The sequence below is a fragment of the Epargyreus clarus genome, unplaced genomic scaffold (genome assembly GCF_041222505.1).
Source record: "Epargyreus clarus isolate Ecla_fem2 unplaced genomic scaffold, WU_Ecla_fem_2.2 ptg000002l, whole genome shotgun sequence".
Taxonomy (NCBI): domain Eukaryota; kingdom Metazoa; phylum Arthropoda; class Insecta; order Lepidoptera; family Hesperiidae; genus Epargyreus; species Epargyreus clarus.
Window position 1 is genome coordinate 166,311 of NW_027332210.1, and position 15,819 is coordinate 182,129.

Sequence of the window (15,819 nt, forward strand, 5' to 3'; positions counted from 1 at the left end):
TTAACGTCACTAAGCAGACACATAGGATGAAAATTCAAGGTCTTAACCCTGATAACTTTGACCGTAAAGTCTTCAATCCTAGTGACGCAGGGACACTGCTGGCCTAAACAAAAGTAACTTGACAATCACTTCTTACAAATATAAAATATGATTAATGAATACGCTGTAGTTTTCCTTAACTATTGACTTAAGGTAAATTGGACCGACTCACTCGCAGAGTTTAACCACCTCGTTTGATTTATTTACTTTTCTGTTCCAACCTAACCTAGCAAACAATATAGAATTGCATGTAGCCTCGCCTATAGTGTTTCGTATTGAATTGGTTAGGTTAGGTTGAAACATATAAGGCAATATAAAACTAAGCGAGCAGGGCGCGGAAGCGCCCTGCGAGCGGGTGGGTCCAATTCGTATGAATTCAGACCTTACCTTTATTCATGATCACCTTTATACAATTTTACATAATATTAATACAAACGTTATTATATCATCACTAAAAAGGGTGAAAAAAAAAATTTTAACAAAAAAATAAAACCGACTTCTATGTCACTACAAAGTAAAAAATAATTGAAATAAATGTTGGTTTAATACATATTTCTGAAGTCGGCGCTCATATTAGACACGCTGTTTACGCCATTATCAAACGAAATATATTGAGCGCCAACTTCAGAAATATGTATTAAACCAACATTTATTTCAATTATTTTTTACTTTGTAGTGACATAGAAGTCGGTTTTATTTTTTTGTTAAAATTTTTTTTTTAATTTCATTTTTGTTAAAACTTGTGTAAAATTTGTGTTAAATTTAAATAAAAATTTAATTTGTTCGCGAAATAGACTGCAATTATTTCCTCGACGCCCAGCTCCCATAACTGGCGCAGTCGAAAGTTCCCGGTTTGTGCGTGTTTCGGACTATCGCAATTAAACGAGGAACCCATAAGTGGCGCAGAACCCATAACTGGCGCAGTCGAAAGTTCCCGGTTTGTGCGTGTTTCGGACTATCGCAATTAAACGAGGAACCCATAAGTGGCGCAGAACCCATAACTGGCGCAATCGAAAGTTCCCGGTTTGTGCGTGTTTCGGACTATCGCTATTAAACGGGAAACCGAACCATTGAACGAGATCCGGACGTCGGGGAACCCTGCTCAGCTCGCTACATCCAAAAATCGATGTGCAAATACGAGATGAAGCTACTTCTGTGAGTAATAAGTAGATATTAAGTATGTACCTATTGGTTGCAGCTCCTATACAATATATGTCCTTCCTATCCCTATAAATATAATTTTATTGAAAATTTGAGTGAACAGTGACATAAAATCTTTCAAGATTTTTTTATTACGAGCAAATAAGGGTAGTTCACCCAGTTCTCGTCAGGAAATTCGTAGATCTATACGAGACCGTAATCGTAATTTAGATTTATTTGTCATAGAAGAATCATTAAATATGACAGAAAATTCAATGCCAAGTGTAAGTGGAACGGCAATTTCTGCTTCTTTGTCAGACAAAACCGATAAAATTTTTAATGCTTTAAGATTAGTCCCTGAGTTTGATGGAAATTCAAATGTTTTAATTAGATTTTTAAACATATGTGATCAAATTGTATTAGCATATGTCGATCCGGCATCTGGAAATGAGTTAAATAATTATGCAGTGATAAATGGAATTTTAAATAAAATTAAGGGACCCGCGGCTAGAACCTTAGCTACGAATGGCATCCCATCGGATTGGAATGGAATCCACGCAGCTCTTATTAATACCTTTTCAGATCATCGTGATGAATCTTCATTGTATAGCGATTTATCTATGTTATCTCAAGGTAATGACACACCCCACATTTTTTATGAACGAATTCAGAATTTACTCGGTACAATAATGACATATGTTGAGTTACATGATGATATTTCCACTACCGTTGAAGCTAAACGGACCTTATATAAAAAATTAGCTTTACAGACTTTCCTTAAAGGCTTACGTGAACCATTAGGCTCACGCATACGTTGTATGAGGCCTCCAACGCTTGAAAAGGCCTTGGAGTTTGCTCAGGAGGAATTAAATATTATTTACATGCAAAATAGAAATTCTTATTCACGAAAACTTACACAACAGACACCATCATTCAGAACTAACAATTTTAATCCTTTCTTTAATAAGCAAATTAGCCAGCAGTCACGCATGAATAATTCTCAGATGTTGCCACACTTAAATAAGCCTTATCAAGGTCCATCAAAAACCCAGCAAATGTTTAGGGCTCTACCACGATCGAATATGAGCACTGGTTTTAGGATACCACTTAGGGAAACTCACCCCACACAGCACCAACGCCAGGTCAGTAATCAAATGCACGGACAGCCTATGAGTGGCATTAGCCACCCCAAAGCCCGTACATTGCCACCGACTTCAATGAAACCTGACTGGAGCCGACAAGGTCAGTACCGTTCTCCAAATTATTACCAAGAAATTAATACTAATGAGTATGATAACTGTGATGACATTGACCATAACTTCGTCGATAACTATGACATGAGCTATGACACCCCATCTAACGTAGTTGAACACTTAGTGGGAAACGGTTACATAAATGACCAACAATTTATTGAACAGACTGACGAACAAACGGACGAAAATTTTTTGTCAGCTCAAATTTCAAGTGTCCCAAGATAGAATTAAATTTACAAAATAAAAGACAGCTTCCATACATTCAAATTCATAACCCACCTCTGAAATTATTAATAGATACAGGAGCAAATCAATCCTTTATCAATCCAGAAGCTATAGAAAGATACTATTCGGATTTACCATTATATTACGACCCTTTTATTGTGACAAATATTCATGCTTCTACTAGAAATGACTATTCCATAGAAATACCATGTTTTTCTGAAATTAATGACAATAACCCCGTAAAGCTTTACATTTATAGGTTTCACAATTATTTCGACGGTTTAATAGGTTGTGATTTATTAGAGCAGTGGCAAGCAAAAATTGATTTAGGCTCTCGCATACTTAACACACAGTTTGCAAAAAATAAAATCCATATGTTTGAATCTGGCAGTGTAAATTTAATAGAGGTGATAATACCAGCACAATCTAGCAAAATTATTAAAGTGCCAACTACTATAGCTAACGGTGAAATTATTATAGATAGACAAACCATTTGTGAATGTAGTATTGGTGATTGTTTGACTATTTCTGAAAATAGCCAAGCCTATGTAGAAGTTTCTAACCCTTCTAAAAATGATGTGATTTTCACATTGATCCAACCAATTTCTGCAAGTTTATTCAGTGAACAATCAGTTTCGGCCTATGATTTTTGTAATAAAAATAAAAATTTAGATCGCACTCAAAAAATTTTATCCAGATTACGAACTGATCATTTAAATAAGGAAGAAAGTGCAAATTTATTTGCCTTATGCAAAAAATATGCCGATGTTTTTTATGTAGAAAACGAGCCACTTACATTCACCAATAATATCAAACATCGTATAAAAACTACCGATGAATTTCCTGTTCATTGTAAGACATATAAATACCCTCATGTGCATAGAAATGAAGTACGGGCTCAAATAAAAAGTATGATTGATCAGGGAATTATCAGACCATCTAGTTCTGCGTGGAGTGCACCCATCTGGATTGTACCCAAAAAGGCAGATGCTTCGGGTAAGACTAAGTGGAGACTTGTGGTTGATTTTAGACGACTGAATGAAAAGACTATTGATGACAAATACCCCATCCCTAATATTAACGACATACTTGACAAATTAGGTAAATGCCAATACTTTTCGACTTTGGACCTAGCTAGTGGTTTTTATCAAGTGGAGACTCACCCTGATGACATACATAAAACTGCATTTAGTGTTGACTTTGCTCCCGGACACTTTGAATTTTTAAGAATGCCCATGGGTCTTAAAAATGCCCCATCAACCTTTCAGAGAGTCATAGACAACGTTTTACAAGGCTTACAGAATGAAATTTGCGTAGTTTACTTAGACGATATACTTGTATTTTCCACCTCACTACAAGAACATATAGTTAATTTACGTAAAGTTTTTGACCGACTTCGTCAATCCAATTTTAAGATTCAAATGGACAAATCCGAGTTTCTGAAACATGAAACACCGTATTTGGGACATATTATAACATCTGACGGAGTAAAGCCAAACCCTGACAAAATTAGTGCTATTTCAAAGTATCCAATTCCCAAAACTACAAAACAAATTAAAGGATTTTTAGGCTTGCTAGGTTATTACAGACGTTTCATACCTAACTTTGCAAGACTGACCAAACCACTAACTAGCTGTTTAAAAAAAGGTGCAAAAATAACCTTGTCTGAAGAATACATTGAATGTTTTAATCACTGTAAAACACTACTGACAAACGATCCGATATTACAATACCCTGATTTCACTAAGGAGTTTAATTTGACCACAGACGCATCAAACTTTGCACTTGGAGCTATTTTATCACAAGGACCTATAGGTAGTGACCGACCAGTAGCGTACGCATCCAGGACTCTTAATGACAGTGAATTAAATTATTCTACAATTGAAAAAGAATTGCTAGCAATTGTGTGGGCGACTAAATATTTTAGAGCATATCTGTTTGGCCGAAAGTTTAAAATCTTTACAGACCATAAGCCCTTGCAATGGCTCATGAACTTAAAAGAATCGAATTGTAGGTTGACAAGATGGAAATTAAAATTAGCCGAATATGACTTTACAGTAATTTACAAAAAAGGGAGACTTAATATTAATGCAGACGCTCTTTCTAGAGTTGAAATTCATAATGAAGATTTAAACTCAATAGCTGTTAATATCTCAACTTGTTCATCATCAACTGTTACCGCTCCAGATGATAGACCCTTTATAAGCCAATCGTCGACTGACACAGCACCAAACATAGAACCCTTAAGTAGTCCATGTTCCACAGTAACAGCAAACTCTCGTTTTTCTATTACTGACGAATTAATACCTGCGAATGACGTTGAAACTGTCAGATCACGTAGTGAAACCATGCATACCAGTAATGAAGATCCTGTACTTGAAATACCTATTGTCAATGACCCTTTGAATAAATATCATAAACAGTTAATTCTTAATATTTGTGAGCATCCATCTAACCGTAAACCAAAAGTCACAACACCTTTCAACACGTATGAAAAAGTAGTTACAGATATTTCAGCTAATAATTTTCAACAAGATTTAATAAATACAGTAAAAAATTTCATCGACCCAAAAATTCTAACTGCTCTTCTTGTAAATCCGCCTGAAAAAATGCTTACAGTTGTACCAATTTTGCAAGAATTCTTTAAAAATTCATCAATAAGATTAGTCCTAGTTAAGCATGAATTAGAAAATGTCAGCAGCTATTTTGAGCAACAAGATATTATACGCAAGTATCACGAAGGTAAAACGAACCATCGTGGTATCACAGAAACCTATTTATCCCTTTATCATAGATACTTTTGGCCTAAGTTAAAAGAATCTATAAGTAAATTTATAAATTCATGTACTACATGTAGTAGAGCTAAATACGACCGTCATCCAATTCGTCCAGAATTTAAAATTGTGCCACCTCCTAGTAAACCTTTTGAAATGGTACATGCAGATGTATTAACAATTAATCAAGAAAAGTACTTAACTGTAATAGACGCATTTTCTAAATACGCTCAAATATACAAAATATCTGATTGTACAGCCCCAAATATAGTAAAAGCTTTTCTTACCTTGTGCACTCATCATGGATTTCCAATTAATTTAACTACTGACCAAGGAACAGAATTTACTAATCAGGTATTTAGAGAATTTCTTCTGTTACATAATGTACACCATCACACTACTGCACCTTATTCTCCTAATGAAAACGGAATGATTGAACGTCTTCATAGCACCATACTCGAACACTTAAGGTTATTAAAACTACAGTATAAAAATGAATCCACTTCTACTTTAATGAATTATGCTATAATTGCCTACAATAGTTCCGTACATAGTTTAACAAAATGCAGACCCTTTGACTTAATATCTGGACATTTCGATCCGCGTGACCCTACTGACTTAAACTTAAATGAACGACTAATGCAACAATACATTCAAGACCATCGTCATAAAATGGATTTAGTATATAAAATTCACGACATTTCACAGACTGAACGTAACACACTTATGTCTCAACAGAATGCACGTAGAGAACCACAGATAGATTATGAAGAAGGACAAGAAGTTTACATTAGGAACCCGGTAGCTACAAGACAAAAAATTGCACCGCGTTACATACATGATAGAGTTATTTCAAACTTACCTGTACATATATACACTTCAAAGAAGCGCACACCCGTAGCTAAAAATAGACTGAAACGTAAACGCAAAACGTCTGGATTGCTACAGATGTCTGGTGATCCTGATACACCTGGCCCAAGCACAAGACATTCGACTTGACAGTTTAAATGATGGTCCTGGCATTCTTCCTTTCAAACTCGGACCTGCAAAAATAACCTCACATTATCACACCTTTTTACATGATATTAATTTTGATGAAATTCAGAAGCAATTAGATTTGACTAAAACTCAGTTAACTGATGTCACAAATAACTTAACTACTAGAGGCTTCGCTCTTTTTAAATATCAAATCATACACTTGTCTGACAAAATTAAGGAAATAAATTCTCAATTAGATACTTTTCTGCCAACAAAAAGAACCAAGCGTGGTTTAATCAATCCATTGGGATCCATAATTAAAAGTATTACGGGAAACCTCGATTATAATGATGCTTTACAGTATGAGCAAATGTTTCATATCTTACAGAAGAATGATGTAGATTTAGCTAATAGTTTAAATAATCACATAAGTTTATATAAGCAGATGTCTTTCCATCAAACAGAAATATTAAGTAATTTAAGTAGCAATCAAGTTAAGTTAGAAAAAGCTTTGACACGCTATATTAATACTACAAGTAATAATACTATACAGCTTACCCGTTATGTCCAATTGTCGCAAATATTAACACTTATAGCTGAAAATATTCAAGATTTGCGATTAGAGATAGATAGAATAGAAAATATTTTAGCGTTTAGCCGTACAAGTACCGTACATCATTCTGTTTTAAGTACTAGTAATGTAATTGATATGTTAAGCAGATTGAAAGATATATATAACCAAGATCAGATTATTAATTTAGTTGATGCTCGACTCTACTATGATTTAATTAGGTTAGGATGTTATTTCGTAGACAATAAACTCATTATTGTTCTTAAATTTCCCATTGTATCTCCATCAACTTATGACCTTTACCGTTTGTGTCCAGTTCCTAATAAGCACCATGAAGTTATAATTCCCCCATCTCCTTTTGTTGCAACCAACTCCAAGGAATATGCATACATGGAGGCAGAATGCCCGAAGGTCGACACCATATTCATATGCAAGCAACAAATGAGCTATCAAACCAGAACATCTCAGGACTGCATCAGCACACTAATTCATTTACAGAAAATAGATGAAACGTGTCACCCCACGCCTATTTTTCTGTCTCAGGAGGCTCTACTGGAGCTTGACGATCAACACTATATACTATCTTTTCAAACCCCCACGAAAGTACAAACGCTATGTGGACAGGAACGCCATCAAATCATCGAGGGTAGTTTCCTTGCTACTATACCGAGAACCTGCAGCATCAGAACAACAGAATTCACTATCACCAACGTCAACGATAAACTCCGTGGACAGCATTTCGAAATACTTACATTCACAAATTCTGAATTATTAGCCTTGTCATCTTCAAGGAATCGAAAAGCTCATTTCAACATAACTGCAATAGATCTTAATAAACTACATGTCATTGAAGACCAAATATCAATGGAAACTTCACCAAAAGTAACCGACGCCACTTCGATGAGTACTTACCATACTACTCTTCCTCTGTACCTGTTAATCCTACTGGGTACAATTGCTCTCGCTATTGCGTACATAAGGCGATACCGGCGAAATAGAAAATCAGAAGACATATCAAAATCGAATGTTGAAATATCTCTTCAACCGTGTGCAACCTCAAGTGAGCATCACTCGTCGACAGCTACACGAGAGGACAAGAAGGCCGTAATATTTGCACTAAACGTAGGCAAATAGTTGCTCAGCTGGGGCGGGAGAAGTTACGTGTAAGCGACAGCCCTACACGTTAAGGCTGCATCGCGCCAGCCCTACACCGTTCTCACGCTGCATCGTGCTTGCGCTGCATCGGGCCTTCGCGGAACGGCCAACGCTGACGAGGCGCGCAGGTGGCCGTCCCACGCGCGGGTGGCCGTCCCACGTACAGGTGGCCGTCCACCATGGAATCAGTTCACCTCCATCGCGGAAAGTGACTCGACCTATCCCATCAATTTATTTTTTTAATTTCATTTTTGTTAAAACTTGTGTAAAATTTGTGTTAAATTTAAATAAAAATTTAATTTGTTCGCGAAATAGACTGCAATTATTTCCTCGACGCCCAGCTCCCATAACTGGCGCAGTCGAAAGTTCCCGGTTTGTGCGTGTTTCGGACTATCGCAATTAAACGAGGAACCCATAAGTGGCGCAGAACCCATAACTCTCTTAATAATATTGTTAACGTTTATTGTGCAACAGCTATTTTAAAACTGTCTTTTTACTAGTAATTTGTTCAGTATTAAAATACTCGAACCAAATTTTATTTGAGCTTATCGAATTGCCATTTATTGTTTTTAAGAAAAATAAAAGTTAATACTATGATATAATACTATGATGATGATGATAATATCTTACCTTTATAATATGATTTATTTTGATGTATAAAGATTTGTATGTAGCTGAGTTATTCACAAATTATGGATATATTTCTGCTAGCAAAGTTCTATTCAGTGTAGTATGTGTATACTTGGCAAGTTGCCGCACGGGCGTCAGCCAAGTTGCATTATGTCCGATGCCAATATTCAATTTTGATAAAGAGCTGTTTTGGGCGTAATACTTTTAAAAATGTAAAGGGTGAAATATTAAGGTTCAACAGGGCAGACTAAAGGGTCGAATAAAGGACGAGATTAGTCCAGATTAAATACTGATTTAATCTAACTACTGAGTTAGATACAGAATTGTTTGTGTTTGATAAAAAAATATTTTTTCCTGTATTAATCGATGTTTTAAGTAAGGCAGACAATATTCCTAAAACAAATTACATTAGTAATTATGATATCTACTTATCTTATGGATATATAAACATATAGAAGACAGTTAAAAAATAATGAAATAAGTTTGTCTATATACAATTTAGTTTCTTGCCTTCAGGACTCCACAATATTTCACAATAGACTACCTAAGTATAATTTAATCATATTCGTGATTTAAAGAATCAATTTATATTCGTAGGGCGACAAGTTTATCGAATTCGGCAGACCTCCAGTGTGGAACTGTCCCATGCCAGAAGGAGAGGACGAGCACAGGGCACCAGCCCATAGGGATGTGCCAACAAGGCCTCCCGTGGAAGAACAGGTAACATACAATTGAATTAAATACTAACTTTTTTAAAAGACTGAATATCGGATATGACGTCATAACAGGTTTAATCTAATTGTAAATTAGAATATTGGTAATAACAAGTTCAACCTAAGGTATAGCGGTGGTATCTTTCTGATCGAGTCAAACAGGATTTACCACCTTATATACTCTTTCTTTCCACTTAATTAAAATCGCGCTTTCTAAATTACTTTATTACTGTAAGCAAGCTAAATAATTGATAATTACCATTATTTATGGTGTATGATGGTGAAGATGGTGGTAGAACCCGTTGTGGTTCGACTCCGGCGGCACCACCGCCACACCTATTTCTACCTAATAACAGCAGTGTTAGGCGCTGCTGTGTTCCGGTTTGAAGGGTGTGGTAAGGGAGACAGACTTTTCCGAGGCGTTCCAGCTTAGTCCTCAGGGGTAGCGGCGCATCTTTGGCCGACCTACAGGACAGGTAGGAATATCTAATCCTATCTGGGGTTGATTACAGATGTCCATGGGCGGCAGTAGCCACTTACCATCAGGTGGACTGCATGCTCGTCTGCTACTCTTATATTATAAAAAAAAATACGTGTGGCACTCGGAGACTGCCGCGGTAAAGCTATTGCATAGCATTTTTTATGCTATGAAAACGCTCAGAAGGAATTCCAGAAATACAATATATTCTTCCATAATCATCAACATTTACATTAATACATCTTTATCCACTATTTTATCATATCTCTATTATATAAGACATTGCAAATATCAGCTGACATTTCATAACTCCAAGCAAGAACTGAACATTCTAAAATATAAAATAGAAAAGTATTTAATAAGTGACGTAAAGTATTAACAACCAGCAATATAAATGGATCAATGCGATGTTCCTGTGACATTTGGCCGAATGTTACAGGTACATCGCATTTTTCATTAATAAATGCACTTTGTTTATTCATATTTAAAACACTTTGTACACAAATTATTTGTACCATAAATCATAATGGCGTTTTGATTTTGTGCTGTCAAGTCTGTCAGTTGTAATTGTACGTTTAAAAATAACAAACACTCTTTTACGTTATTTTATCAATCTAGAATTCAACATAGCTTATGTTGATAAAACATATTATTTGGATAATATGGTAATATAATTTTGAATTTTATAATGGGAATATAAAATATACTTCACGCAATTTTAAGATTTCTGCACGGATTATAAAAAAATGTGTATTACTGCCATCTGTGTTCAAGTTGACGAATTAAGGTTATCAAATAAAATAATAAGGAATGTAAAATAATACTTTATTCAATTATATCCATATTTTTCTATTGACAGTCAACAACTCGGTTGCCTGGAGACTTGATATCCAACAGTCCTCCACCGCTATTTTCACTTACACCACCAGGGGCGCCGGCAGCATTTGGTTAAGGTGACGGCGCACCAGTATGCCATTTTCAGTTCTGACTTCATAATGGAGTCTACCTAATCTTCGGATGATGACTCCGAACTCCCATTTAACTCTTGGGTTGGTGTAACTGCGGACTTGTACCTTATCACCTTGTCCGAACTCCTGAGTTGGCGGTGCATTGTAATGTAATCTGGATAGTGGGGCGGATTTCTTAAATAAGGCATGCATATAGGTTCTTACCTCTCTGCCGAACATTAACTGATAAGGTGATAACTCTTTTGTATTAGGTGTACGTCTCAAGCGTGCCTTGACAGTTAACAGTTTATCAAATAAACTTCCGCTCTTGCTGATATAAAAGAACATTCAGGTATTAGCCAATTATTTTCTTTTTGTACATTCAAAAATTTAAATTTTAGCTTTGTATATATTTCTTCAAATTCGTACCTGTATTTTATTTCCTCTTCTAAATTTTCATCTTCTGTAAGCCATTCAATTTTTTCTTGAATCGCGTAGAATTTGTTCAAATTTTCTTGTAAAGAATTCAGTCGTATATTTATTTCTTCAATGTCAATTTTTTCTATTTCCGAAATGTAATTTTCGGTTCGTTTCATTAACCCACGTAATGTGGCTCGTATTTCCTTATTGTTTTTTAGTTCATTCGACATCTCGTCGCCAATATCAAATAAAATAATAAGGAATGTAAAATAATACTTTATTCAATTATATCCATATTTTTCTATTGACAGTCAACAACTCGGTTGCCTGGAGACTTGATAGTTGGATATCAAGTCTCCAGGCAACCGAGTTGTTGAAAGGTGTTACCTATTTTCGTTACGGAATTTCTCGATTCGGTCGCCGCGCTCAAAGCCCGCGATAAAAGCTATGCAATAGCTTAAAAAAAAAAAATTTAGCTCTCTTACAGGTTTAAAAAAATCGTTCTTCTACGTAATTTGTGGAACATCTATAAATTTGGAAAAAATATCCATTTATGACGTAGGGAACCACTAAGGGAGGAATTTTTGTCATTTTACCCCTTAAGGTAGCCCAAATAGTTGTTGAATGTTTGTTAGAAAATCTAGCATTAATTAGCTTTTTAGTTAGAAACAGTGAAACACCTATTTTACCTCTTCGGGAAATTCAACTCTTAGGGGATAAAATATGGATTTAAATTTTGTATTATATTATGTTATTCTTTACGCGTATAAAATCGCTGGCAAAAGTCATTATACGAGTATAAAGGAGTACTCCTTGCTTCTACCAAGATTAAGGTAAAGCGAAACCAAGAAGACTTCCCAGAGAACAAAATCTGCATAAACTGAGTTGTTCCCAGAAACAATGTTAAGCTTTTGTTACAATATGAAGTATCTTAGGAACCTTTGTCACATGAAATGGTCTGCAGCAACCCTCGGATCTGCAATTCAAAGGCGGCTTTACAAGTATAATGACATACATTTACAAGACTTATTACATTCCGACGCTTTCGTACAAATGTAGTTTTAGGGAGATTTTCTTCTGAATCAGAGTAAGTTAAAAATTTAAAAATGAGAAATCTGTTTTGGTTTTTCGTAACAGCATTATTAGAAATCGTTTTGGGATGTTTTTAATAAATGTATTACTTATCTAATCTTTTTCATTTGAGTTTGAATAAATATACTTGAAATTTTGTTTTTAGAAAGTCTTTCGATGATTTGCTAAAATTTATAAGTTTCGGAAGTGCGAAGGCGGAAGAATAAATATTGTGGAATTTATAATAAAATTACTAAACAATTTATTTTCTTAATTAGTGAGAGAAAGTCGAATCGAACTTCCAAGGAAATCAAAAGAAGATTGCCATTGATTGAAACATAAATTTTGTCAAGTTGTTTGGATGTCCATAAGTATGAAAATTGAGTTGAAAATGGTAAAATATTATTTACGGAAAAACAATAGCTTATTAATAAATTTCTTCGGAATGTTGTCCATTGATAGGTATTGGAATTTTATAATAATTCTGCTGTGTACATTTTTATACAATTAGTATCTAGGGTAGCTACTTCTTAAAAAAAATCTTCTTATCGATGCACGAAACCCAAGTCGGATGCAACAAACTTTCCAAGTAAGATCATCTTCACCAGTTCTCCAGAATTCGCACAAATATTCCGTGGCAACTAGTTACTCGGTAGCGAAACTTCTTGCAGATAAAAGTTGGGAGCCGATAAAAGTTTCCTAGTTTGGCAACATTTGCGTCGTAGATATTACGTAATTTAGTGATACTGGGGTCCCTGTGCTGTGACCGGATTTAAATCTTCATACTTATGTGGCATATACTCGTAGATATTAAGAAGGCGGATAATATTAAGAAGATCAGAATTAATATGAATCGCACGTCAAGTTACCATCGACAAATATTTGCGTAAAATCGTTCTTGCGTTTTATGAAAGGGTTGGGATGCACGCTGACTACATATAAGACCAATTTAGTTCTCAGGAGTGCCAATGCATTTGCAGTTCTACTTCAGGTAGAACCTGTCATACGCACAAGCCTAGAGTTGGTTGTAGACTTCCATGGGCGGGAGTGAACACTTCCTATAGGTGGACCGCATGCTCTATTGCTACTTCAATCTTTAAAGAAAGATAAAGAACAGATATAATTCTATTCGATTAATATGGAAAAGTACCTATTACTTTGCCATTAACTGCCGGCGCAAAGTCCCTACACAAAATAATATTATACATACGTATTGTTATAATTGTTACTGCTTATTGCCGGTGCAGCCTTCCGATATCAGGGGTATGTTTTGTGATGATACGAGTAATCTCAGAGTGCTTCTATATTCTTGCAGATCTCTTTGACTTTCAATGATATTTAATATCAAGAAAAGTGCATTTTCTTTACAATAATAAAAATTAAACTTATGTAGCCGATTTAAACCGAAGAGTAATAAAAACAAATACAAAATGTTATTTTCATAGCATGATTTTCGTTGTCTTCACCTATTGTTTTAAATTGTCTATTTTCTACAAACTTTGTAAGTCTGTTTAGCGTTCAGAACAATTTTATTTTATCTCAAGACAAAAAGTCCTAAAGTCCTTAAGTAGTACCTATTTCAAACTGAATAAGTCTTTTTAATTCTATTTCTTTCGCCAAGCGTTTACTTGACTTCCAAAGTAATGAAAATTGTCTTAGTTATTGAAAAGGACAATATAACCTTTGAATGGTTATTGATAACTAAAATACTCCTACATAATAGAAATATTTTTCGTCGCTAGAAATCTATGAGTCATATATGATGAACCTCATTAACATTTTACTCAGGATTCTATGACTAAGAATTTCTACTATGAATTTCTAAGCGTAAGAATGAGATCTGAGGATTCTACTTGTCTGGAGTATTTTTGTCAAAGGTGTATGTATTGAAAATCTTACATTTACAAGCTAATTTCTGTTCATGGGGTCGATAACATGATATAAAGTTGAATGTTTTCAAGGAGTTAAATCTAAGCAATATACTATTCCAGACCGCGATAATCAAACCCAACCCAGTGCCGACGCCGCGGCCAGTCCCGAAGGTGGAACCCTGGGACATCCCCGCAATTCAATGCTATGAGCCACCAGATGGCGTGTTCTACGCTCAGATGGGACCCACTGGAGGCAAACAGGGATACTCTGCTATCACTGGTAAGTTACTAGATTCAATTTAGCTGAACCTAATGATGAACTTTTAGGTACTTTACAACTAAATTGTGTTCTTTTTTTTATCAAATCCACCAATCCTCCATCCTTTTAATGTACACTGTCATGTAACCGAAGATAATTCTATTATTCATAATTGAAGGTTAATTAAAAGTTATATCCTCGACCGTAATTCAAAAATACCAATCTTACGAAGTTACTATATAGTTGAATGTCTTTGAAAAATTATGAAACCAAAAGTGGTTAATGCTATCCTCTTGCATCTTTGTAAAATTAAATTCAACATATTGAAATGCCACACGAATTGTTAGATTTGTATTTATTATTTCAGACCTTAGACCAATCCAAAATTATGGTTACAAGATGATGAAACCATTATTTTGACAATCACTATTATTTATAGGTCACGTTGGCTGGGGAATATCCTGGTACATCAACGGACTCTTGATCCCGGAGATCAACGTAGTTCGTGGTAAGAAGTATACCTTCGTGGTGGAAGGAGGCACTGACCCTGACGTTCCAGCTAAATACCATCCGTTCTACATCACCAATGATCCTGTAGGAGGGTACCTACACAAGACTGATGCTGAAAAGAAGGTAACTGATCAGTTGTAGTGAACAATTTGAAAACTTACTAACTCCAGCATATAGCTTTTGCTTAGTCGCAGTAGTCAGTTTAAGCCATAAGTAAGTTGCAGTATCATAGTTATTATTAAATTATTTTCAACTTGGCTGCAAGTTACACTAAAACAGGGGTTACTGTAATTTTATTATTTGGAGTTTTACTTGTATTTTTTTTCTTGTATTTACGAAGATCGGTGTATAATATTTAAGTTATGATGATATGTACCTTGTTTTCATTCTTTCTCAGTTTGCATGTACTAAAATATATGTAACTTTGAACGTCTATCTACTTTTACATCAAGTTAATTAAAGATAAATCGTTGATAATTTCTCCTATTTTTTCTCAGAGCATTGAAATCTACGCTGGTGTGAGACGCGCAAGAAACGGTGACCTCACTCCAACCGGAGTGGGTCGACTCTGTAACTGGACTCCTGACAATAACGGTCCCGAAGCCGATGAGTTCCCAAGCTTCGGAGCCTACCAGCGCTCCTTGACTCTCGTGTGTGAGGAAGGCAATCCTGGAGTGGTCACGTGGATACCGGATAAGAATACACCAGATACTGTTTATTATCAGGTAAAGTTTAATAGGACGGTCACATTTGATGTTTCTTGATTGCTGGGAGTCATAGAGATA

General features: G+C 35.3%; 1 protein-coding gene across 3 annotated transcripts in view; it reads left to right on the plus strand.

The window, feature by feature from the left end:
* Positions 1-15,819, plus strand: part of Skeletor (DM13 and DOMON_DOH domain-containing protein skeletor) — a 128,399-nt gene that overhangs the window by 109,508 nt on the left and 3,072 nt on the right. For all 3 annotated transcript variants that reach the window (XM_073077073.1, XM_073077070.1, XM_073077065.1), the window contains exons 10-13: positions 9,363-9,485; positions 14,386-14,545; positions 14,964-15,157; positions 15,532-15,759. In XM_073077073.1, the coding sequence (XP_072933174.1) occupies positions 9,363-9,485; positions 14,386-14,545; positions 14,964-15,157; positions 15,532-15,759 (705 nt within the window). The remainder of the gene's footprint in view (positions 1-9,362; positions 9,486-14,385; positions 14,546-14,963; positions 15,158-15,531; positions 15,760-15,819) is intronic.